This window comes from Lepisma saccharinum, chromosome 20 (genome assembly GCF_977018435.1).
Source record: "Lepisma saccharinum chromosome 20, izLepSacc3.1, whole genome shotgun sequence".
Classification (NCBI taxonomy): Eukaryota; Metazoa; Arthropoda; class Insecta; order Zygentoma; family Lepismatidae; genus Lepisma; species Lepisma saccharinum.
The window spans coordinates 7,409,209-7,435,024 of NC_139248.1; the positions used below are offsets into that span (position 1 = coordinate 7,409,209).

The following is a 25,816-nucleotide window of genomic DNA, read 5'->3' on the forward strand; positions in this document are numbered from 1 at the left end:
GATGAGGATGAATGGTAAAATGGCAGTGAGACTAACACAATGGTGCACCCATCTTTGACCAGGGTTTGAACCTGGGACCTCTGGATTGTATCACTTTACACTACCCATTCCACCACTAAAGCTTGCATTACAACCAGTGGCATATTTTAACCATAATTGTGCTACACACTTAAATATTTATGATTTTTTTTGCAAGTTACATGGTATTATTGTTATTAAGTGAATATTAACCATCTTTGTACAATGAATTTTTGAAAATGTATATAATACTAAGAAAAATACAAGATCAAAACTCTTACCCAGTCTTTGAAAATGAATCCTAGGATTCCTGCTGTCATTTCCAACAGCAGCAGAATAGCTAAGAAGATGGCATACTGCAAATGAAGAGAAAAAGAGATTAATAGATGTTCAATCTTAAATTCAGAATCTAATAACATACTTAAACAATAACACAAGACAAACAACAAAATGACCTACATCAGTGTTTCTCAAACACCGGGCCACAGTCTGGAACCTGGCCCTAGCGTTAGTTATACCGAGCTGAACGAGAGGTTCTCCTCAAGTTTGCTACTTGGCAAGGCCCTGAGGTGGCAAGGCAACCACCTGGAAAGATGGCCTTTCGTTTGATTTTCAACCACGATAACAGAAAATGCTTTCATGACAGAGGCGGTGATGGATCTAACGGTCTACCTGGGGAGCATGTTTCTTGTCACCTCCAAATTTGGAAGTTGGCAGACTGGTCACTCGGAGCCAGAAGGGTGAAACAACTCGCAGCCAGAGCTGGCAACCACCTGGAAAGATGGCCCTTCCAGGGTACATGTTAATGTATAAAGTTAAAAAAAAAATTCAAGCTATTTACAAGTTTACAAAATTGTTGGGATCGGCATCGACTTTTAAAAAAACAAATTTACCAGGATGCGAGCAGACGAAGGTTGAGAACCCCTGATCTACATTGTACTGCCAACATGAAGTGGCAGCACTTTACTTCGAACACTTTTTGTTTATGAGCTGTATCTGTACCTATATACTTTGGTTTCTTTATGCCATGGCCTTTTTTGAAGCTGCTCTTCTTCAGTTCCTTATGTGAATTTATAAACTGTGAAAAATTCTTAAGTCTCCGCTGGATCTATTTCCCGTGCCAGAAAAATCATTCTCCGAATTTGAAGGAAGAAAGAAAGAAAAAACTATGATATTCCAAATTCTGACGAAATACAGAATGTTTGGAATGGGACTGACGGTTTTTAAAAGTGTGTGGTTTTAATATGGACTGAGATAGGGAAGAAAGAAAACATACATTTTGAAGAAAAACTCAGAGAGTTTTGTTCAGCAAATTTTCATAGTTTTACGACTACCGGTGACGGCGCTAGTATCGCCGAAACGAAAAATGGCGTCGGTACTCGAAAAGGTGCAATGCGTGTGGTGGTTTCCAGAGTCAAAAAGTGTTGTTCAAGTGCAACGAAACTTCTGACGTGTTTACAGCAAGGATCCTCCATCACGCAACAATATCCAGGCGAGGAAGGAACAATTTTTATCGACAGGGAGTGTAGTGAAACCTCACAGTGGTGGTAAATCGCGTGTGTCAGACGAATGGGTGGAGTCAATAAGAGTGTGTTTGACACGTAGCCCGAGGAAGTCAATTCGAGTAGCGAGCAGGCAGCTGGGAATTCCAAGGTCAACTATGCACGATGTGGTACATAAACGATTACGTTTGCGCACGCATAAGTTGCAATTGTTGCAAAAAATTAAGCCTAATGACAAGCCAAAAAGATTAGAATTTGCCAATGAAATTCTAAACAAGATTGATAATGACCATAATTTTCTATCGAACATTGTTTTCTCAGATTAAGCAACTTTTCACTTGTCTGGCTGTGTTAACAGACACAATGTTAGGATATGGGGATCTGAGAATCCGCATGCGTATGTGGAACATTCCCGAGACAGTCCAAAATTGAATGTTTGGTGCGCTTTAACGATTAATGAAGTTATAGGCCCCTCCTTTTTCATTGAGCAAACCATAACAGGAAATGTGTTCCTAGACATGCTTCAAAACTTTGCAGTTCCCCAATTACAGACATTGCGCAGACTACGCAGAGCCATCCAGAACAAATGGAGAGGCATGCTGTCTTCGGGCATTGTCTTGCTTCATGACAATGCCCGACTGCATGTTGCTGGGTCAACCCAAGACCTTCTTCAACAATTCCACTGGGAAGTGTTTGATCACTATACCCCAGTCCTGGCACCGAGTGACATCCACCTTTTCCCAGTGATGAAGAAGTGGTTGGGAGGACGGCGCATCCACACCAATGAGGAGGAGCTTCAGGATACCGTGCAGACCTGTCTCAACAGACATGCTGCACCTTTTTTTGCAGAGGGTATTGGAAAGCTGGTGCATCGGTACAATAAATATCTGAATCTTCTTGGTGATTACGTTGAAAAGTAGATTATACATGTACATAACTTTTGTCAATAAACCCATTTTGCTATTCACTGTGGTTTTGATTTTATGCCCTATCGGAGGTTGAAAAAAATATAGCCTTCGTATAATAACCTGTGACTCAACAGCCTGGAAGTGCCTTGGCCTATCTCCCCACTGTCAGTCTCCCTCTCACAATCCTACCTAGAGTGTGGAGATCTTCAACCGGTAATGGGGTGATGTGGGGTCAGCACGTCGAACCCTCAGCCATTATAGGAGATATCTGTGACCAGGTTACGCTACTCACTCGTTGCTTCCCAATTTCCTCACGATAGTGGGTTGCCACCAGTCCTATACACAGGCTGAAAACCAGAGACAGAACCCAGGCAGACTCGAACCCATGCCGTCCCGCAGGTGGAACCCAAAACACAGCACCTTAGACAGAACTTGGGACTTTTTCTCATTATTAAGCCATTCAAAATTCTAAAAGTTATTCAACTACTGTAAATTTACAAACCTTTTAGCCACTATTAATAATTTAGCTTTTGGACACATTATATGCTTTACACTTGCTCACAAGTGGTTAAAAATAAATACTTACGGCAGCCAATAGGCACGTGTTTTCTCTAAGGGCTCCCACGCAGCCAGTGAAGCCAATTATGAAGGTGACAGTTCCTGCAAATTGAACACACATTCAGGATCAATTTCAATCAAAAGATAACACCCACACTTCCATTTTAAGAAAGAATTAATGAATATTATTGTCAGGAAGACAATAAACATGGTGAATGTTTATACCAGGATAGAATGTTGAGGTTCTTAATACACTGGTCGACAATTGCTAAGGAACAAACATATATTGACCCATATCTTTTTCATACACAACTCCGTGTCAGTTTGTTGCCAGAAAAAGACCAGTAGAGGGCAGCAAGGAATTGTTGCGCCCATTCAGAAAGGAACGTGTGCGCTTGGAGCATCGTTATCAGGAAAAGACTGCAGTACTGTGGTAGGAGGTGGTACCCATGGGAAACAGTCAAACATGGTAGAGGCTGTTGGCAGTACAATACTGGTGTGCAACAGATGAAGCGTGTAGGAAGATGGCGAGAAGAGTACATTTAAGTGATTATGAACAGGGCAGAGTGGTTGGTGAGCTGGAGTCAGGGCGAAGTGTCACTGAACTGGCACGTGTTATGGGGGTATCGAAAAGTGTCATTTCCCGACTTCAGAAAGCTACTTGTACCAGAGGAACAACTTTGCGTAAGCATGGTGGAGGTCGTGGAAGATGTACAACTGCTCGCCAGGATCGATAGTGTCCGTGTGTCCCCAAAAACCATTACACGACGACTGAATAGTGGTAGGTTGTATGCCTGGAAGCCAGTTAAGTGTGTGCCATTAAAACCAGCTCACCGTTATGTGATGTTCTCCGATGAATCGCGGTACTGTGTGACAAGTGATTCTGGACATCAAATGGTGTGGAGAGAATGTGGAACACGATATCATGCACAGCACATCTGTGAACGTGACAGGTATGGGGGACCCGGAGTCATGGTATAGGGGGGCATAATGAGGCATAATGAAAAATGGGAAAACACCACTGCACATCTTTGCCAGAGGATCCGTTACTGGAGCATGGTATTCTATCGAGATCCTGGAAGGTTATGTTCGTTCACATAGTCAAAAGTTATTGGTCAAAATGTGTTTGTTCCTTAGCAATTGTCGACCAGTGTAGTTTTGAATAAGGAAGACCCAAGATTTGAATAGATAATCTGGGATTCAGCATGAGGTAGCCAAATCATGGTGCTAATCATATCATCTATACTATTGTAAAGACAGATAATGTACGGAACCCTACCTCTACACCAACTAAGTGCTCTGCACATCCTATACCTTCACTCATTTTCAAAATTTTATTTTTGAAAAAGCATGATTAAAATAAATGTCAGAAAATGGTAAAATTGGTTAATAATTTTTTTAAAAAAATAGATTATTGATATTGAAACAGCTGTATTGTAAAAGTTCTAGCACAAAAATGCTGATTTTTCCAGAAAACAAGAAAATTTCCCTCACTTTTTCAGGATTTCCACACTGGTAGACTACTTAATATTTTCTTAACACAATTTCCTCCTGGACATGAAACTAAAATGTAGGAAAAGTCAGGAAAAAAATTGTTAGTTCCTATGATGGACCACATAACACAGGATAACCATAACTTATAGTAACTGTTATTTCAGAATAGTAATAGAAAAACATAACTCACCCACAATTATGAGAATAAACGCAGGGTCCAGTGCAATATTTGTAAGGCGTTGAAGATTGTTGAATGTGTCTTTTTCGGTCCATGCCCAGATACCAATGGCAAGGATACCCAGGCCGAGTAACTGAAAGACAAGAAAATATAATTATTTTCATTGTGTTAAATATGTATATCTTACACATAATATTACGGCTGAGCCGTTACCAGTGGTATTGCTATTGAAAAGTAACGGTTGAAATTCATCTATCGATACCAGCTGATACTTTTCCGGAATTTTGGTCTCTCATGGGGTCTGCAAAACATAATTATCCTGGAAATTATGCAAAATTCAAACTACATATTTTGTGATTACACACATACATGTACATATTTTAATATTCTGATTCTTGAATATTGTAAAGCAAATGTTTCGGTAAATTGATGCATATAATTGGAGAAGAATATTTATGCGCCACTATTGGTCAATATTTTGAAGACATTTTAATTATCGCAATTTTAAAGTAATCAGTATCGGTGGGAGTATCGGCATCCATTCAGCCTATATATTGTAGTTATATTATTATCAATATCATGGTTAATCATGTAAGCACATATCTATCCTATGCTTTGTATAAGGTGTAAGATACAAATGGCTATGTTTTAAAAGTAATGTTGAATATCATATGAATTACCAATTTAAGTAGCCTTTCTCCTCTGGATATCTTGAAAGATAGGAGAGGTATTCTACTAATGCAAGAACCTAATCTTTTAACGTATTATTAATTATACATAATTTGAACATATTTCTATGCACAATTTTGTAAAATTTCCCATTTTATGTCGTGACTTCAAAATTCTTAATTACTAATTTTATCATCGTGTCTTCTATCGTGAATAAATAAATGAATTTGTTCATTGAATTTGTTTTCAAGTCAACTTTATGCACAGAAAGACTAACCGGAGCTGGGCCTACAGTTTTAAAGTGGGATCTCAAGCACTATGTGCTTCCACCGGGTATTGAACTTGTGTCCCCTTTATTACAAGGCAATGCCATTATCACTATGCCATCCCGGAAGCCTAACAAATAAAGGAACATGAATAGCAATATACATAAGTGGTTGTTCAGTGGTTTTAATATTCAGAAGGTTATAGAGCTGTAAATGATTAAAAAAAGTAGTGTCAACCCGAATTTCTTTGCCTCAAGCGAAATGTCATACGAATAAAATAAAGGTTGATTGATTCATTTGGTTTATTTTTCTGCCACTCTTGGATAATCGCGAAGATGAGGATGAATGATGATACGATGAAATTGATGAAGAGACACTCGCTATGCTCAGGCCGGGACTCGACCCCGGGACCCCTGGCGTCGTAGCACGCTGTGCAAACTACTCCCTCATGGAGGTCGGCAAATAACATAAATAAACCAACAATAATCTACATATCTTTTTTGTTCTGTGAGGATTTAAGCGACTACACAAAATAATAATAATATAAGGATAAAACCTATACACTATCTTGCAAAAGGTGTCAGAGCTACCCAACTTTAGGTATCTATAATTAGGGAGGCGAGGGGGGGGGGGTGATGACAATGATAAAGTAGAAACAAATGCTAGTTTCGCCAGAAGATTAAGAATAAAAGCACGCCCCATGTTCTTTCTTCACGTTTCTGTAAACCTTGAAGATTTGACTGCTTCCGCTTTTCAAATTAACAAGCGTATGGATGTACAGGAAAACTCGGGGCCATTGTTTTCACCGCCCGTGCAAGGTACCCGCTCGAAAAACAAGTTCTGGTGTGGCATTTTTTTCCTCTGGCAGAAGAGAAAACTGTAAGAGGATTAAGGGAGTAATTTTTTTATTGTTATAAGGCGGAAAGGCGCCAAGTGAAGCAACGGAATTATCTGAACCAACAAACTCACTTTCAAGACTGTCTCCCTCGCCGTTTCTCTCTCCACACACACACACACATGCATATAGGGTGATTCAAAACTCCGGCACCATAGAACAACTCCATTAATAGTTTAGATAGAGGGAGGCGAGAGTTGTTGGATATATATGTGGTTTCAATCTCAGGTGCTTAAATTTTCAATATACAGGGTGGCCCGTAAGTCCCTATCCATTCATATATCTTATGTATCTAGTGTATAGAGTTTTCTGTGTGCTGTTGCGCATAATATTGATTGATTTATGCACAGAAAGGCTAATTGAGACTGGACCTACAGTTTAAAGTGAGATCAGAACCACTGTGCCTCCACCGGGCGTATAATATTATGCGACGCCATGTTCTGTGAGACATTTTCCGCAACATAGCACGGTTCCCATCCATATGTTATTATGTTATGTTATTCAATTATGCTTGTAAGTTTTGGTTTCAACAAGATGAGTCTCAGGCTCATTATGCCCTCTGTGTGAGCGTGAATATCTCAATGACTCTTTTCCTAACAAATGGATAGGTCGTGGTTCTGAAATACTTGAAGTCCGGACTTGACAACGTCTGATAACTCTCTTTGGGGATACATAAAGGACGTTGTGTCGAAAAAGGACATTATGTTGCGCAAAATGTCTCGCAGAACATGGCGTTGCATAATATTATGCAGCGAGAATGAAGGACAGCACACAGATACACTGGACACATAAAATATGTGAATGGATAGGGACTTACGGGTCACCCTGTAGAATGGAAAATGCTTTTTTGCCACATGCTTCGTCTTTAAGTTAAGGGAGAATTCACACCGAAGCGACGTGTCGCTTGAGGATTTCACCAATTGAACACAGGCTTGTGAGGCTCTGTGGTGTGAAACGTTGTTGCTGATTGGATTGGCTCGTTCCCAAACGACAGGTGTCGCTTGACGATTTTACCAATCCAAGGAAGCTTTCAGACCGAAGCAACACAAGTCATTTGAAAGCGAACCCTCAGTAATCAATGCAACCTTTCGACCCGAAATTTCACATGACGCTTATCTGTCACTCGGACGGGGCCTTTCTCGCAATACTGTGCATCGTGTCGCGTCGGTCTGTTGTTTGAGCATACGCTGTGAATGTCTTGCTTTAGGGAGATTTCAGACCGAAGCGATGCGTATCGCTTGGGAACGAGCCAATCAACAGCAACGTTTCACACCGTAGCGGCATGGTAGGCCGTACAGACATACGTTCGATTGGTGAAATCCTAAAGTAACATGTGTCGCTTGCCGCTTCGGTGTGAATTCTCCCATCTGTGTCTCCGAGGCATGCAAGACAACTGTGAGGTGACCTAGGCGTTCCCAGCCCTCTTCCGGCGTAGCCGCTGCCTTTAGCTAATACCAACCTATTTCGTTTTATTCAGCGTGTGCAACAGTAGCTAACTCTACACCGGAAGTGGTCGACTGACGCATTTACATAAACACACGGGGATTTTTGCACTTCGTTTGATTTGTTGCTAGTCAGAAAACCACACAAAGAGAACACAGGCGTGCGCAGGCCCTCTTAATAAGGGTGGGGGAAGCCTTGATAAAAGTTCAGCCGGGGAAAGAAAGAAAACCATCCTATCTTACTGTTTTATTGTGTTGATGGATACTAAACAGGGGCGTACATAGTGGGTCCAAACCCCCCGAAAATCACTCTATTAGAAGAATTTCAACTTCCGTAGCACAGAAGTGCTCTGTTCCCCTTTATTTTCCTTCTGTGTGGTTAAGACTAATTTACATAAAAGTGCTCCCCTGTGCTTTGCACCACACCATGAAGGCGTACACTTGCTTGATCTCGGCCAAGCTGGGTGATGTGATCAGCACCACGCACCTGGCCGCCTTTACCCCCCAGAGTTTCCTCCAGGTAACCACTTTATAAGACACTGGGTGGGCGCCGGAGCCGCTTGAGCAGGTTGAAAAAGTCCCGTTCCAGTGTGTGATCAATTTATTCTCCGATCACATACGAGTAACACAGCTAGGCTAACGAACAAAATGCGCAAGTCTTAATAACAAGTAATTTGCTGGAGAACGAAGTGAGAAAATCCAATTACATAGGAAATAAATCCGCCGTAGTTGCTGGTAACTTTCGTCGGATTGAAAATCCTTGATTTCTTTTAAACAGAATAATATTGTTTAATAACGGTAATAGGATTTCTTTACACTAAACTTCTAAGTGAGAGTATTAGGAGGGGCAATTGCCCACCTTTGCCCCCACACCCCCGTGCGCAAGCCTATGAAAGAAAAAAACAGAGGTGGTTGCTTGCAGACATGAAACTGCCATAATCTCCCAACAGCTATTAACATTGAAAACTGTGTGTGGCCAGAGAAAAAAGTGCGTCATAACTCATAAATAAACGACAGTCGGTGGCCTTGTTCTGTTTCTGGTGTAGACATTTTTTTCTCGCCAACGCGTAAGTTGCAATTTGTCTGCTTACCGACCGAAACGCGGCAGGACGAGTCGAATATCTCAAGCACAAACCTATTCACGAACTGAGTGTAGTGATGGTTGCGTTCGCAGGTTTAAGCTGGAAAGGGACAAATAAATAAATACAGTAAAACCTCGTTAATCCGGACAGGCAAAAGGAAAAAAAAGAGCAGAATGCAAGGGTTTAAACATGGCTTTAAATACACCATAACAAACGTGTTTTGTTGCTATAAACGTAGTTTTAATGCACTTTCTACTGTTCTCTTAGGTTATTTAAGTTAATCCGGACTTTCGTTAAACCGGTCAACTTATCCCCTCCCCCATTAGTTCGGATTAAAGAGGTTTTACTGGACATCCACATGTGAACCTTCCTTCCATGTAGTACACCCTGGACTGCATTTTGCACACTAACGAGGCTCCGGCGTCTGGCTGTGGAGATCGTGTTGTGTCCTCCCTATATGTTTGTGATTGCACTTCATCCACCTTATCACCATTCATGCTAATCTTCGCCATTAACCAAAAGTGGCAGAGAAGCGACGTTAAATGAACTAAATCAATAAATCCAAGAGGGAATAATTTCGTCAATCATAAATAAGTTTTCAAGTATTTTGAAAGACTCTTTGTACCCCAAAAACGAACTGAAATTAAAATATGGCATAGGTAACCTACAACACTTGAGCAATTCGTAGTTAGAGTCCAATTACTTTCGGAACATCTCCAGCGGACTACGCGAGTCTGACTAGTGAGCCTATTGGGCGTGTAGAGCCTGAGCAGGGGCTTAGCGATAGGTTCTGGGATGAGATGACGTCATTGGCTCGCTTCGTTCATTGGCTGCTTCGAGAGTCGTAACTCGTTCCGAAGCTTCAAATGCATAACAGCCAAAGATGTTATGGAAATATTCTCCCTCTACGAACTTTATTGTGTTAGCTACATACGCATTAAAAGGGACTAAATTCGCGATATACGTTTAAAAAATGGCGCAAAAGCTCAAATTCACGTTATTTTCCGATTTGCAACTACTTTTTTCATCTATCAGCGTCTGGGCATTCCCGATCGCGTGGTGGGAACGACGCCGCGTTGTAATCAATGGGGCACGGGCTCAAAACCCGATGGAGGCACGCTCCAGATGCCTTTTCCTGCGGCAAGTGTACGGTGGATGGTTGTAGGAGGGGAAAACTTAGCATTACGCTCATTAGATCATTATTTACTTGCTCTCTTGATAATATCAAGCTTCGGATGGTGTAGAAAAACACATGAACAGGAACAGAACAGGTTGAAGATTTTGTATGCGTTAGAAAAGTTCCATTTGGCTAGCCGTAACTTGACATTCTTTGCCCGTAAGGGATACGTGAGTGCAGTGGCGTGCGCAAGGGGGGGGGGTTGGTGGGGGTTATAAACCCCCATTGGCCCAATATTACTAAAAAAATAACATCAAATGCATGAAAAGATGGCAAAATGAGGGCTGCCTACTAAAAGATGTATACCAAACCCCCTACTTCCGAAAAGCCTGGGCACGCCACTGCATGAGTGTCTATAAATAATTGTTCATCATATTTTAACATCGTATATAGCTTACTAATCAACTTAAAAAGCCGATTCCACTTGCAATATGGGGAGAAACTGTCACTATAACTTTTTAAAAAAAAAGGTCGGGGGAGTGCCGGGTTCTTTGGCGTTGCATGAATACCTAACCTACAAGGGTTTATTTCAAGAACACGATTATGACGATGCTGCCTCGCCACACACACACATACATTATTTATCGACTGCCATGAAGCGGCCGCAGTGAAAACGGTCATTATTTTGTGCTTCCCCGTCGTTACGCAATGTGAAATGCACGTCTGCCAGCGCAGAGGCTGGTCGTAAGAAAAAAACGATGTGCGCCCGTTTCCTCCTAGCTTTCGTCAACGTAGAGAAAAACAGGAAAAAAAAAAGCCACAACGGCGTGACGTAACGCGGCTCTGTAAAATACAAAAGGAGTTGCGGACGGGCCTTCATAAAACGATCTCACTCTGTGTCAACAACCACGCAGCCAATTAAGCCGTTCCCTCAGGCCCGACGTCGCTTCTTCCATTCAGACATTTCCTTGGAAAAGGCTTAGGAAGGAAGTGCAAGCCATTACATGCATTTGGGCTGGGACCGACGGCATTACGTTGTGGCGGATAGTGGGCTTTTACTTGTCGATTGATTGGTTTTTATTTTACGGTTTGACCAATAAAAGGCCCACTTTAGAAGAAAGCATTTTCGTTAGCATTTTTGTGCAATGTAAAAGCTTCCAAAAATCTCATAGCAGATAGTACTTTTACACGCAAGCATTTCATATAACTTTTCGGCTAGCTTTTGCCATTACAATGTATAACATATACAGCATGAAAGGCACGTCGAGTTACACCACATATGGAGAGTGCGCGGTGTTTACAATTGAAAAAACTAAAATATTATTCCATACGTGCACAGTAAATGTTGTAAGGTATATATTTAATCAGTGCCATGCTTCTCTACATAAAACCATTTAATACGAAGCGTAATTCCTCTCGGTTGAATAATTATCGTGTTTTAAAAATGTGAAGTGATACGATGTTTACATCTCAAGCGGCCGCCATTACAACTGCACTCGTGACCTGGAGGTCGCTTCTGATTGGTTATGCTACGAACAATGCTACGGACCGAGCCTATCCTTGAGAAATGCTATGGCATCTGAAATGCCATAATATTTCTCACTCTACACGGTAGCTTTTTGGTCATGGCATAAATGTTAAGAAAAATGCTTTCGACTAAAGCAGGTGTGAAGTGAAAAAAATGCCATACATTTCTCGAGGATAGGATGCGTCTTATACCCTATCCCAGCTAACTGTAGAGCAGGACCGCGCATATTGGCAGAGGGAGGAAAATCGATTGGTGAAAGCGCAACGTTGCCAACTTCATGGCATGAACGGACGTACGGTACAGACTTTAGTCCGTATGATAAATGCACGGCTTGTCAAAATTTGCTCTTGCAGTTTTATCCCTAATATTTCCCTAAGAAATTCTTAAACCAATCGTACGGACCTGGAGATAAAAATACGGTCCGTTTCGCAAGTGCTTTCGGTATTATCTTTTTCAACAGTTTGCAACGCTAACGGAGAGAACGGGTAACTCCCGTCGCCCATTACGCAATCCGGTTTCTATCACTGTTCATTGGTGGAGCCGTCTCGCGTCACTACTTGCGCAGAGACTTGTTCTCGTTCGCCTGGTCTACAGTTAGCTGGTACGGAGTTTATTTCCGTAGCATAACCAATCAGAGGCGACCTCTAGGTCACGAGTGCAGATGCAATGGCGGCAGAGTGAGCTGTAAATCTACGTATCACTTCACATTTTTAAAAGCCAGACCCTATGACCGAGTGGTTAGCACATCGCGCTGCGACGCCAAGGGCCCCGGGTTCGAATCCCGCTCGGGCTTGGTTGTTTGTGAATGTCCATTCATCAATTTCATAATTTCATCACTCATCCCCATCTTCGCAAATTAGCCAAGAGGCACAAAACGCGTAGTAAAATAAACTAAATCAATCAATCACATTTTTAAAAGCCGATAACTATTCAACAGAGAATCATAAGAGTTGGCCTGCAAGACTGCGATTACCGGAGTGTACGGGGAGAAGATGTTGGCTTGTTGGTGCCTTCTCAAAAGATCGCTCCTCACACCCATTTTGGCTTTGCGGCTACGTTTGGTTGATTGCGAAGATGATAATGAACGGTAAGTTTGGTTGATTGCGAAGATGATAATGAACGGTAATAAAATTAAATGGATGAAGGAACAATGACACACGCATACATAGAGAGAACACAACACAAGCCACCCCTCCTCCCCAAAGAGATCAGAACACAACACAAGCTCCCACAGAGGATTATTCTGGCAGCGAGTTCAGGCGCCAGAGCATCTCTAGTCTGCAACATACTGGCCAGGGTGTACTCCGTGGAGGACAGATTGATGCTTGGGTGTCTTCACAACGAGTCACCCATGAGTAGCGTTGGTTTAAATTAGTTGACAAGGACTGGATTTAACAGAAATATTTTATAGTTTCCTCTGGCCAATATCAAGTGCTGATTATCATTGGAATGTTCCATTTCGGACACCGAAAAATTCCAGTTAATCAGAACATTTCCATTCCAATATACTTGTTCATGAAAATTGCTGCGCAAACTAAATTGACCCTGTTGCCTGTCCGTCAACCTCCAAATTTGGAGGCGGGAAACAACGCCCCTCACCCTGGGTTAAATTGTTTGATCGCTCACCGCCACTGTCCCGAAATCCTTCCCCGTTCTCGCTGTAAACCCCGAACGAAAGGCTATCTTCCCAGCTCGGGCTGCTAGTCGCTACACCCTTCCGGCCCTACAGTTGCAATTCAAATTTGGAGGCTGCACGGGTGACAGTTCCCTCTCAGCGGCTTTCGCACCTGCACTGGTGAACCCGGAACGAGAGGACATCTTTCCAGGTAGTTGCCAGCTCGGACTGCAAGCCGCAAACTTCAGGGCAATCTCTCGCGGCTCGGCGGTTGAGAGACGCCGCTCTACAACACATCACTGAAGAAAGCACAAGAACCAATCCCAAGTAAATGGAAAGTATTTCCAAACGGTTGACTTCTCATTAATTCTAGGTCACCCATTTTTTACTCTCAAAAGCTCCAATAAAACCTGCACGAACGAGCAATCTGATGGAGACGCCGCTCAGATTTACTAATGGCATTCTTCATCCGCCAATATTTTCGCACGGAAGGCATAAATCCCGCGCAAGCCGCTTCCCGGCGTAAAGAAGGAAGATTCACACATGCCGCCTTGAGACGGAGGATGCGACATTAAAATATTTTCCCTGGGAACGTTCTTGGAGCGGCAAAGTTCACTGGTGAAAGGTAGTTCGGGAAAGAACTCTTAATCGCCATTGTGATACCGCGTGGCACCAGCCCCGAATTACACCACAGTGGTTTTTGTTTCTCTGTGCTGCAGGGAGAGCATTTCGGAACAGAATTGAGAGCTTCTTCGTTCGTACAGGCAACACGAGCTGTATACACTCGAAGCGCAGAAGAACATGGTACAACCAGGGTGCGAAATCCGGGAGGGGGGTCTCACAGGGGGAATTCTCCCAGAAACCAACGATTTTGCCCTGAAATCCCCCCCACCACCACCACCAAACGTTTTCGACGGGAGTTTTTGTTCTAATAAGAAACGAACAATTAGTTTGGGAGTCGAATATATTTTAACATCGAAACTACACACAAAGAACGAACAACAAAGATCCTCATCTCTAAGGACACTGGACCCAGCAATCTCCTCACCTAATTAAAATATGAGGTAAAGGAACACTCAGCACATGTAAGAACAAAACACAGAACAACTATTATATTCTTAATGTCTATTAATTTTTTGCCCCTCACTTAGTCATGCAAATTATCGTTCATTAGCATTAGCAGTATGGTGAAATCTTCAATTTGCAATCGAATTTAAAATTAAGGGCAGTGGATATAATACATTGTACATTTTATAATTTATTTAATAGCGTGTCTCTGCTTCTTCCTCCGCCAATCAGCAGTGATTTCGCAACCTGCGTATAAACGTAATTTGTCTGTTGTAGTGGGCCCTCAAATATGGATCGTGTATACACCCCGTATGATACACTTTCACTATTAACAAATATTCTGTACTCACGAGTAACGAATCCAATGACGTCACACCTTACTGCCGACGTGCTTCTGTACGACCCCAACATTCGAGCCGAGACACGTGGTGTTATACTCACTGGCCACGACGCTCTCAATTCCGCGGCTATTAAGATATTTGATGCTATTAACAGCAGGAAGTATTGGGTCCACATTGCTTACGCTTGTCAAGAAACGGAAACCATTTCTTTTCAGATTTCGTTTTTCATTCTAGTGAAGCTATCTTCTGGAACAAAAAATTTCAAACATTTTTATGATGATTAGTCTACATCTTCGATTAAACTACACTGAGACGGAGGAGGAGGTGAGGAACAACCTTGTGGAGCGAGTTTCCTCACCCAGGGTGACCACTCTAGGACCATGATAAAATTCAAGTATTATTCCCGGTTTTCAAGGCGAACTTTCCAAAATTTCAAGGGTACAAGCAGATGTTTTCTCTATTTCAACATTACGTATTATCGTCTCTCACCCCCCCACACACAAAAGGGCCTGTGTGATGGCAACGTATCAAAAATTCTAATGCCATTCAATTAAACAGTGTATATACAATAAAAGTAGGTAATGGCATCTCTTATAGTTTCCAGTCTTTGTCCTACTGAAATAAGAAGAATAAGCTACTTGTACATATATTTAAAATATTTAATTTACATTCGACAACACACACTCAGACTTGAAATCAGAGGCGTCTCGTGAACGCATGCGGTGCATGCTGCGCATGCGTCAGTTATGGGAAAAAGGACAGCTTACTCTGCGACGACATTCATGAGCATTTCTACATTCTAATTTCTTCATATAGGAGAAATATTTATTTTACACGAGAGCGCTCAACTAAGCTTATATTACATTTATTGGATCTGAAGTGATGCATGCGTCAATTGAGGGAAAATAATTATTACTTTCTTTCACTTCAGATCCAAGAAATGTAATATATAAGCTTAGTTGAGCGCTCTCGTGTAAAATAAATACTTCTCATATATGAAAAAATTAGAATGTAGAAATGCTCATGAATGTCGTCGCAGAGCAAGCTGTCCTTTTTCCCACAATTGACGCATGCGCAGCATACACCGCATGCGTTCACGAGACGCCTCTGCTTGAAATACATCTACAAACTCAAGTCAAAAATGTTATGGGATGCAGTAATCTACAAAAAAAATTGCAGCCATCTTTTCCTTCCTCGATAAAAATTAAAGCTAAATCGTAGGGGGGGGAAAACTCGCTTCAGGTCATTTATAAATATGTATAAATTCAATTTTTCACGTCTGCGGAGAAAAAGTCACGCAGAATTCTCGGAGCCAATAATTCACTCAGATTTCCCGGTGAGTAGCCACTCTGTCACCCTATGGTGGGGGATGCAGGGGTGAGTTACCCTCACCTCACCCTAGGAAATGTTTCTCCTCCCATTGAGTATGCAGCACCCTTTAATCAATTGAAGGGCTCTGGTGTAAAACATGGTAAGTGACATTTTGGTCATCCTTCGATTTTCGAGTGAATTTGCAATGTTATATAAATTGCACTGGACTCAGTGAAGCCTTCTGAAATTGGTAAACACAACACGAAAACAATTTATCTACAGTATAGCTTCTAATAACCCTTTTTTCTTAATGAACTCTGAGATGACGAAAATGTCACTTACCATGTTTTTACACCCGAGATCCGAACCAGTATGTGTCTCCATTGGGTATCCAAACAGGAACTACTTGATTAGGTTACCACTATGCCATTTTGACGCCATTGGGGAGATCCCTGATACTGGGAAGGGTCCAGGGTTCGAATCCTGGCCTGGGCATGGATGTTTGTGAGTGCCCATTCATCAATTTCATATCATCATCGCTCATCCCCATCTTCGCAAATTAGCCAAATGTGGCACAAGAAGCGATGTAAAAAAAGCAAATCAATCCATGAATAATACTGGGAAGAAATCAAAGGCAATGGACCATATTAGTGTGACGTCACGCTGCAAGATTGAGACCAAACAAAGCAGTCACGTGGTTTTAGCCTATTCAAAGCTATTGAATTTCCATCGGAAGGGGTAACTTTTAAGAATTGCGACAGCAGTTATGAAACAAAATTGTGATGCGTATCATGTATCAATGTTAAGATGAGATTTCGGAGAAGACGTCGATATATTACACGTACCTTACAGGGGAGAATAAAAAGAATAAATGAATTAGGAAATGGAGTAAAGCGAACGCTCCTACCGGCTTCCGATCCGAAACGGCAGCTAATTGGCGGCGGTGCTGCAGTCACGTGAGCCCAGAATTCATATCGGCATAATCACCGGAGCTCGGTCCGGCTCGGTTGAGCTTCGGCTGTGTTCGGAATGATTTCCTTACTCCAGTTATTCTCTGTAAGGTATGTATAATGCAGGGTGCCCATGGGGGGGGGGGGGGTTCCACGACGCGCCTGCGTCATGGGATTTTTTTGGGGGAAAAAATTTTATACCAATTCTATATATCTTCACACATCGTTTGATTGACTTGTTATTGATTTTTAGTTTTTGTTATTATGTATAGTTTTTCTACCTACCTGTGGGTGATCGCGGCGATAGGGTTGAAATGAACCACCACCTATTATGCCTTTTGAATCGGTTTGGATGGGGGGGGGGAGGTTGTGTATTTGCATTAATACAAGGTGAGTCTAGCAGCCAAACTGTGCAGAATAAGGTTGACTAACAATGGCAGTGAGCTTAAAGTATCTAAAGTAAACATACATTGCTTAAATATATCTCTATTATACAGTGACGAAACCACAGGGGTGGCAGGGGGTCATTGCCCTCCCCCCAATCTTCGACGGAAGTCAATTCTAGGGTAGCAAGGGGTGACAAACATCGACGGCCAAGGGCACCTGCAGGGGAGCAAAGAGGAGCAATTACCCCTTCGACTTCAAATTTTATGCAAATAAAAATACATTTTGTAAAACTTTCTTGCTTGCTTCGCTACCATTGTCTGCTTTTCTCGTTTTCGTCAAGGGGCGGCGGGAGTCGGTCATGAGCGCCGAGTGATCTAAAAAAAAAGTTGTAAAAGAGAGAACGTCATGGCGTCCAGTGAAACTATTTGCGCCCTATTAAATAAATATTGTTTTCAATTGCAAAAATTGGATCTAAAAATTTTCTTGCTCGCATTCTGCTTCTTTTCTGTAATGTATGTATTTAAATAATATGTGTTGTATATTTGTATTGAATAAGCTTTCAATACGTTCACAGTTTTGTGTTAGCTTGTTGAATATATCTTTTCTATTTTATGTCGCTCCATGTTGCATATGTGAAAGTTACACATGTATCTTCGGAATGCATTTATCATTCATTTTCTGCCATTCGAAAATACAGTGTGTGTGCTTGTTTTCCATTATTAGCTAATGTGAAATTGACGGTTTTGAAAAATGTTTCATATCATTTGTTCCAAACAAATGCTTTAGCACAGACTTCTACCCCCTTTTGCGTAATTTATGAGGATAATAACGTTTTTGTTACTACTACTACTGGTAGTAGTGGCAAAAATAATAAAGCCATTATTAATGTTATTATTATTATTGGTACGTTTATCCTGGTATTTGCCCCCCCCCCCAGACAAAATTCGTGGTTGCACCTCTGGAATTATATTTTCCCGCAAATTTTGTCTTACAAAAATAATCTGAGTAATTAATTCGGCATAAACTGGGGGGGGGGGGGGGTGTTCTACCTTTTTGGGGGAATGCGTCATGGTCCTTGAGGGTGGGGGATGGGCACCTGGTATAATGTATCGACGTATTCTCCTAAATCTTATTTTTACATGGATGTACGATACACATCACAATTTTTGTTTCATAACTGCTGTCACAATACTTAAAGCTACCCCTTCAGATGGAAAATTCAATGCTCTTGAAGAGGAGAAAACCACGTGTCCCTTTTGTTTGGACTCAAATCTTGCTTATCGTCTGTTGTGACGTCATCACTAATATGGGTCAATTAACGTGAGAATTCGAGGCCAAAGTATTGAGCAAGTAAACAACTTCAGGCACCTGGGATGCATCATAAACACTGACATGAGTCAGGAAGTCAAAGTGAGAATAGCAGAAACAAAATAAGCCTTTAATTGAAGAATTGTGTTCTGTGGACTTCTGGATAAAAGAGTCTAATCCAGACTGAGCCTACAGTTTAAAGCTGGGTTGTTAAAGGTGCAGGAGGAACCCAAAAATTCTGCAACAGGACGGAACCTTTTTTCTCGCACAATTTAAATTCAGTCCAAGTTGCGTATTGTTTCATTTCCAGAAATATGGTTCCAGGACCGTATTTGTATTGATCCGGAAAAAAAATGTTCCAGGACCGTATTTAAACATCCGGAAAAAAATGGCCGTATTTAAATTGATTCGGAAAAAGGGTTTCTGGACCGTATTTAAATTTATCTGGAAAAAGGTTCCTGGACCGAATTGAAATACTTTAGAGATAGAAAGGTTCTTTACGGTCCAGAACCCATTTGCGCTTGCTGATTTTCTCTCCTGGACCGGAATTGAATTCATTTAAAATTCCTGGACCCTGGTTTAAAGTGGGATCCGAACATTAGGTGCACCCACCGGGAGTCGCAAACAGGAACCCTTGATTACAGGGTGACGACGTTACCACTATGCCATCGGAGAAGGCAGGACGAGAAAAATAACTTTACCACACCAACCTCACAATGTTACCATAAGGAGATAAAAATCCAACGACAAAGAGAATATTTTACATGCCGAAAGGAAATTACGCGAACCGCACCCTTTCCTCAATCCTGGCAGCGAGATGTAATCAATCACCCAATCACAGCATACACGTCGAATAGCACATGCCTTAATATGCACATGTGTGACGGGAGGGATTCCTTACTCCTCAGCTGTGGGAGTCTCTGACAATCGTGTAACGGTGTGTGCTTCGCCTAAGGGAGCACGACAGTTAGGATCAATAACCTCCACCTCCTGCAAACGTGACCATGCACGAACCATGCGCTCGCTGCCAACACATGCTTCGACAGGTGAGCCCTGTTGGGGAGAGGGTGGGTGCTTGGGCGAGACGGCTCGCTTCGCACAGGGGATATACAATGTGAGAGGGGAGGGGGTGAGGGGCGGAAGAGAGGGATATGTTGGGAGTTGATGTTTCTTTCTGCTACAACAGTCCTGCGTTACGTCGCGGAAATTAGTCCTTGAAAAGGTACACACGATCCCCTCGAGTGCATGGACGTGCTCACAGGGGGCAAGAGGGAGCAGTCGCCCCTCTAATACTCTCACTTTCCTCGCATATAATATCTAAGAAACTAAAAGTTAAAATATACAAAACAGTAATTTTGCCTGTAGTATTTTATGCGCCTACCCAGCGTCGAATAACATGGGTACCTGGGGGAAACCCTGGGGGGTAAAGGCGGTCAGGGGCGTGATGCTGATCACATCACCCCCACTCACGACCGGATCAAGAAAGTGTGGGGCGTTACCCCCACACCCCCTATACGCCTTCATGGCGTGGTGCTATGCACAGGGGAACACTTTACCTTTTTTTATTATATGGATGTGAAACTTGGTCCCTTACATTAAAAGAGGAACATAAATTAAGACTATTTGAAAGTAACATTCTTACGAAAGTATTTGGACCTAAAAGGGATGAGGAGACAGGTGAGTGGAGAAGGTTACATAAGGTAGAACTGTACAATTTGTATTCTTGTCTAGATATTATTACAATAATTATATCAAGAAGACTTAGTTGGGCAGGCCATGTAGAACGAATGGGAGAGGAAAGAAGAGTTTACAGGATTCTTGTTGGGAAACCTGATGGTAAGAGACCTGTAGGAAGACCAAGACGAAAATGGAGGCATAACGTTGAGATGGACATAGAGAAAATCGGTAAGAATGGAAAAGATTGGATTGATCTTGCCCAGGATAGGGACAGATGGAAGGTTTGTGTTGCTGCAGCCATAAACCTTCGGGTATAGGAAGGCTAGAGAGTTAGTTAATTAATACTCTCACTACAAATTTAGTGCAGAGGAATGTTATCACGGTTATTAAAGAAAAAAATCAGTATTTTCAAGTCGACAAAAGTTCCACGTAACTACGGAGGAGGGAGAGGGGGTGCATTATTTCCTATATAACTGAACTATCCCACTTCGTTCTCTGGCAAATTTCTTGTTATTAAAACTCCCACATACTGTGTAGTTATTTTCAATGTGCTGTACCAAACCATGGTTACATGTTACAGAGAACGCTGATGCCACAAAAGTTGGTATTCTTCTAATACAGCGATTTTCAAAGGATCCGGACAGACACTATATTCGCCACTGTGTCGTACCCATCAACACAAAAAAAAAACAACAGTGAGATGGAAGGAGGTTTTCTTTCCCCAACAGAACCTTCATCAAGGCTTTTGCCATACTATACTATAGTGAAATGTATAGTAATTATACTTTCTTATTGACTTTTACACGACTGGTTCAAGAAAAGGGTTTAAAAGTTAGAAAAAAAGTTTTAGTCAAAAGTTTTTATTACGTGACCTTTCTCATAAAACTCTAATTTTTGTAATTTTGAAAATTGTGGAACCATTTATTCTTTGGATTAAACTTTAGACTATGAAAACATAAGTTTAGGCTCATATTTTTTTTCGATCCAACGCATATTCTACTTTGGTTATTCTGTTCGAATGCTAACTGAAATTTATTTATGTTATTAACAATAAAAATAAACTTTTAATTTATTTTTTGCACCTTTAAATGAACGATGCCAATTTGTAAGAATGTCGAAGGACCGGTTCGACGCCCATGGCACTGTCATTACGTCACGAAAATTAATCCTTCAAAAGGTACACACGCTTCCTGAATTACTGGAGTTTGAGTTTGTATTCAAGTACACTTTTATGCACAGGAAGGCAAATCGGGAGTGGACCTACAGTTTAAAAGCAGGGTTGTTAAAGGACCAGAAACCCATAAATTCTATTGGTTTCCGCTGTAGGACCGGAACCTTTTTTCTCGTACAATTTAAATTCGGTCCAAGTTGCGTTTTGTTTCATTGAAAAAAAAGGTTCCTGGACCGAATTTAAATTGATCCGGAAAAAAGGTTCCTGGACCGAATTTAAATTGATCCGAAAAAAAAGGTTCCTGGACCGAATTTAAATTGATCCGAAAAAAAGGTTCCTGGACCGAATTTAAATTGATCCGAAAAAAAGGTTCCTGGACCGAATTTAAATTGATCCGAAAAAAAGGTTCCTGGACCGAATTTAAATTGATCCGAAAAAAAGGTTCCTGGACCGAATTTAAATTGATCCGAAAAAAAAGGTTCCTGGACCGAATTTAAATTGATCCGAAAAAAAGGTTCCTGGACCGAATTTAAATTGATCCGAAAAAAAGGTTCCTGGACCGAATTTAAATTGATCCGAAAAAAAGGTTCCTGGACCGAATTTAAATTGATCCGAAAAAAAGGTTCCTGGACCGAATTTAAATTGATCCGAAAAAAAGGTTCCTGGACCGAATTTAAATTGATCCGAAAAAAAAAGGTTCCTGGACCGAATTTAAATTGATCCGGAAAAAAGTTCCTGGACCGAATTTAAATTGATCCGGAAAAAAAAGGTTCCTGGACCGAATTTAAATTGATCCGGAAAAAAGTTCCTGGACCGAATTTAAATTGATCCGGAAAAAAAGGTTCCTGGACCGAATTTAAATTGATCCGGAAAAAAGTTCCTGGACCGAATTTAAATTGATCCGGAAAAAAAGGTTCCTGGACCGAATTTAAATTGATCCGGAAAAAAGTTCCTGGACCGAATTTAAATTGATTCGGAAAAAAAAGGTTCCTGGACCGAATTTAAATTGATTCGGAAAAAAAGTTTCCTGGACCGAATTTAAATTGATCCGGAAAAAAGTTCCTGGACCGAATTTAAATTGATCCGGAAAAAAAGGTTCCTGGACCGAATTTAAATTGATCCGGAAAAAAAAGGTTCCTGGACCGAATTTAAATTGATTCGGAAAAAAGTTCCTGGACCGAATTTAAATTGATTCGGAAAAAAAAGGTTCCTGGACCGAATTTAAATTGATTCGGAAAAAAAGGTTCCTGGATCGAATTTAAATTGATCCGGAAAAAAGTTCCTGGACCGAATTTAAATTGATCCGAAAAAAAAAAGTTCCTGGACCGAATTTAAATTGATCCGGAAAAAAGTTCCTGGACCGAATTTAAATTGATCCGGAAAAAAGTTCCTGGACCGAATTTAAATTGATCCGGAAAAAAAGGTTCCTGGACCGAATTTAAATTGATCCGGAAAAAAGTTCCTGGACCGAATTTAAATTGATCCGGAAAAAAGTTCCTGGACCGAATTTAAATTGATCCGGAAAAAAAAGGTTCCTGGACCGAATTTAAATTGATCCGGAAAAAAAGGTTCCTGGACCGAATTTAAATTGATCCGGAAAAAAGTTCCTGGCCCGAATTTAAATTGATCCGGAAAAAAGTTCCTGGACCGAATTTAAATTGATCCGGAAAAAAGGTTCCTGGACCGAATTTAAATTGATTCGGAAAAAAAAGTTCCTGGACCGAATTTAAATTGATCCGGAAAAAAAGGTTCCTGGACCGAATTTAAATTGATTAAATTGAAAAAAAGGTTCCTGGACCGAATTTAAATTGATCCGGAAAAAAGTTCCTGGACCGAATTTAAATTGATCCGGAAAAAAAGGTTCCTGGACCGAATTTAAATTGATCCGGAAAAAAGTTCCTGGACCGAATTTAAATTGATCCGGAAAAAAATGTTCCTGGACCGAATTTAAATTGATCCGGAAAAAAGTTCCTGGACCGAATTTAAATTGATCCGGAAAAAAAGGTTCCTGGACCGAATTTAAATTGATCCGGAAAAAAGTTCCTGGACCGAATTTAAATTGATCCGGAAAAAGTTCCTGGACCGAATTTAAATTGATTCGGAAAAAAAAGGTTCCTGGACCGAATTTAAATTGATTCGGAAAAAAAGGTTCCTGGACCGAATTTAAATTGATCCGGAAAAAAGTTCCTGGACCGAATTTAAATTGATCCGGAAAAAAAAGGTTCCTGGACCGAATTTAAATTGATCCGGAAAAAAGTTCCTGGACCGAATTTAAATTAATCCGGAAAAAAAGGTTCCTGGACCGAATTTAAATTGATCCGGAAAAAAGTTCCTGGACCGAATTTAAATTGATCCGGAAAAAAAGGTTCCTGGACCGAATTTAAATTGATCCGGAAAAAAGTTCCTGGACCGAATTTAAATTGATCCGGAAAAAAGTTCCTGGACCGAATTTAAATTGATCCGGAAAAAAAGGTTCCTGGACCGAATTTAAATTGATTCGGAAAAAAAAAGTTCCTGGACCGAATTTAAATTGATCCGGAAAAAAAGGTTCCTGGACCGAATTTAAATTGATTCGGAAAAAAAGGTTCCTGGACCGAATTTAAATTGATTCGGAAAAAAGGTTCCTGGACCGAATTTAAATTGATCCGGAAAAAAGTTCCTGGACCGAATTTAAATTGATCCGGAAAAAAAAGGTTCCTGGACCGAATTTAAATTGATCCGGAAAAAAGTTCCTGGACCGAATTTAAATTGATCCGGAAAAAAAGGTTCCTGGACCGAATTTAAATTGATCCGGAAAAAAGTTCCTGGACCGAATTTAAATTGATCCGGAAAAAAAGGTTCCTGGACCGAATTTAAATTGATCCGGAAAAAAGTTCCTGGACCGAATTTAAATTGATCCGGAAAAAGTTCCTGGACCGAATTTAAATTGATTCGGAAAAAAAAGGTTCCTGGACCGAATTTAAATTGATTCGGAAAAAAAGGTTCCTGGACCGAATTTAAATTGATCCGGAAAAAAGTTCCTGGACCGAATTTAAATTGATCCGGAAAAAAAAGGTTCCTGGACCGAATTTAAATTGATCCGGAAAAAAGTTCCTGGACCGAATTTAAATTGATCCGGAAAAAAAGGTTCCTGGACCGAATTTAAATTGATCCGGAAAAAAGTTCCTGGACCGAATTTAAATTGATCCGGAAAAAGTTCCTGGACCGAATTTAAATTGATTCGGAAAAAAAAGGTTCCTGGACCGAATTTAAATTGATTCGGAAAAAAAGGTTCCTGGACCGAATTTAAATTGATCCGGAAAAAAGTTCCTGGACCGAATTTAAATTGATCCGGAAAAAAAAGGTTCCTGGACCGAATTTAAATTGATCCGGAAAAAAGTTCCTGGACCGAATTTAAATTAATCCGGAAAAAAAGGTTCCTGGACCGAATTTAAATTGATCCGGAAAAAAGTTCCTGGACCGAATTTAAATTGATCCGGAAAAAAAGGTTCCTGGACCGAATTTAAATTGATCCGGAAAAAAGTTCCTGGACCGAATTTAAATTGATCCGGAAAAAAGTTCCTGGACCGAATTTAAATTGATCCGGAAAAAAGGTTCCTGGACCGAATTTAAATTGATTCGGAAAAAAAAAGTTCCTGGACCGAATTTAAATTGATCCGGAAAAAAAGGTTCCTGGACCGAATTTAAATTGATTCGGAAAAAAAGGTTCCTGGACCGAATTTAAATTGATCCGGAAAAAAGTTCCTGGACCGAATTTAAATTGATCCGGAAAAAAAAGGTTCCTGGACCGAATTTAAATTGATCCGGAAAAAAGTTCCTGGACCGAATTTAAATTAATCCGGAAAAAAAGGTTCCTGGACCGAATTTAAATTGATCCGGAAAAAAGTTCCTGGACCGAATTTAAATTGATCCGGAAAAAAAGGTTCCTGGACCGAATTTAAATTGATCCGGAAAAAAGTTCCTGGACCGAATTTAAATTGATCCGGAAAAAAGTTCCTGGACCGAATTTAAATTGATCCGGAAAAAAAGGTTCCTGGACCGAATTTAAATTGATTCGGAAAAAAAAAGTTCCTGGACCGAATTTAAATTGATCCGGAAAAAAAGGTTCCTGGACCGAATTTAAATTGATTCGGAAAAAAAGGTTCCTGGACCGAATTTAAATTGATTCGGAAAAAAGGTTCCTGGACCGAATTTAAATTGATCCGGAAAAAAGTTCCTGGACCGAATTTAAATTGATCCGGAAAAAAAAGGTTCCTGGACCGAATTTAAATTGATCCGGAAAAAAGTTCCTGGACCGAATTTAAATTGATCCGGAAAAAAAGGTTCCTGGA

The 25,816-nt window shown here is 40.8% G+C and overlaps 1 protein-coding gene across 3 annotated transcripts in view; it reads right to left on the reverse strand.

Annotated features, from left to right (window-relative positions):
• Tsp26A (Tetraspanin 26A) overlaps positions 1 to 25,816 on the reverse strand; it is a 101,940-nt gene that overhangs the window by 26,672 nt on the left and 49,452 nt on the right. For all 3 annotated transcript variants that reach the window (XM_083142069.1, XM_083142071.1, XM_083142072.1), the window contains exons 2-4: positions 4,671 to 4,791; positions 3,015 to 3,088; positions 300 to 374 (exon numbers count right to left, since the gene is read on the reverse strand). In XM_083142069.1, the coding sequence (XP_082998195.1) occupies positions 300 to 374; positions 3,015 to 3,088; positions 4,671 to 4,791 (270 nt within the window). The remainder of the gene's footprint in view (positions 1 to 299; positions 375 to 3,014; positions 3,089 to 4,670; positions 4,792 to 25,816) is intronic.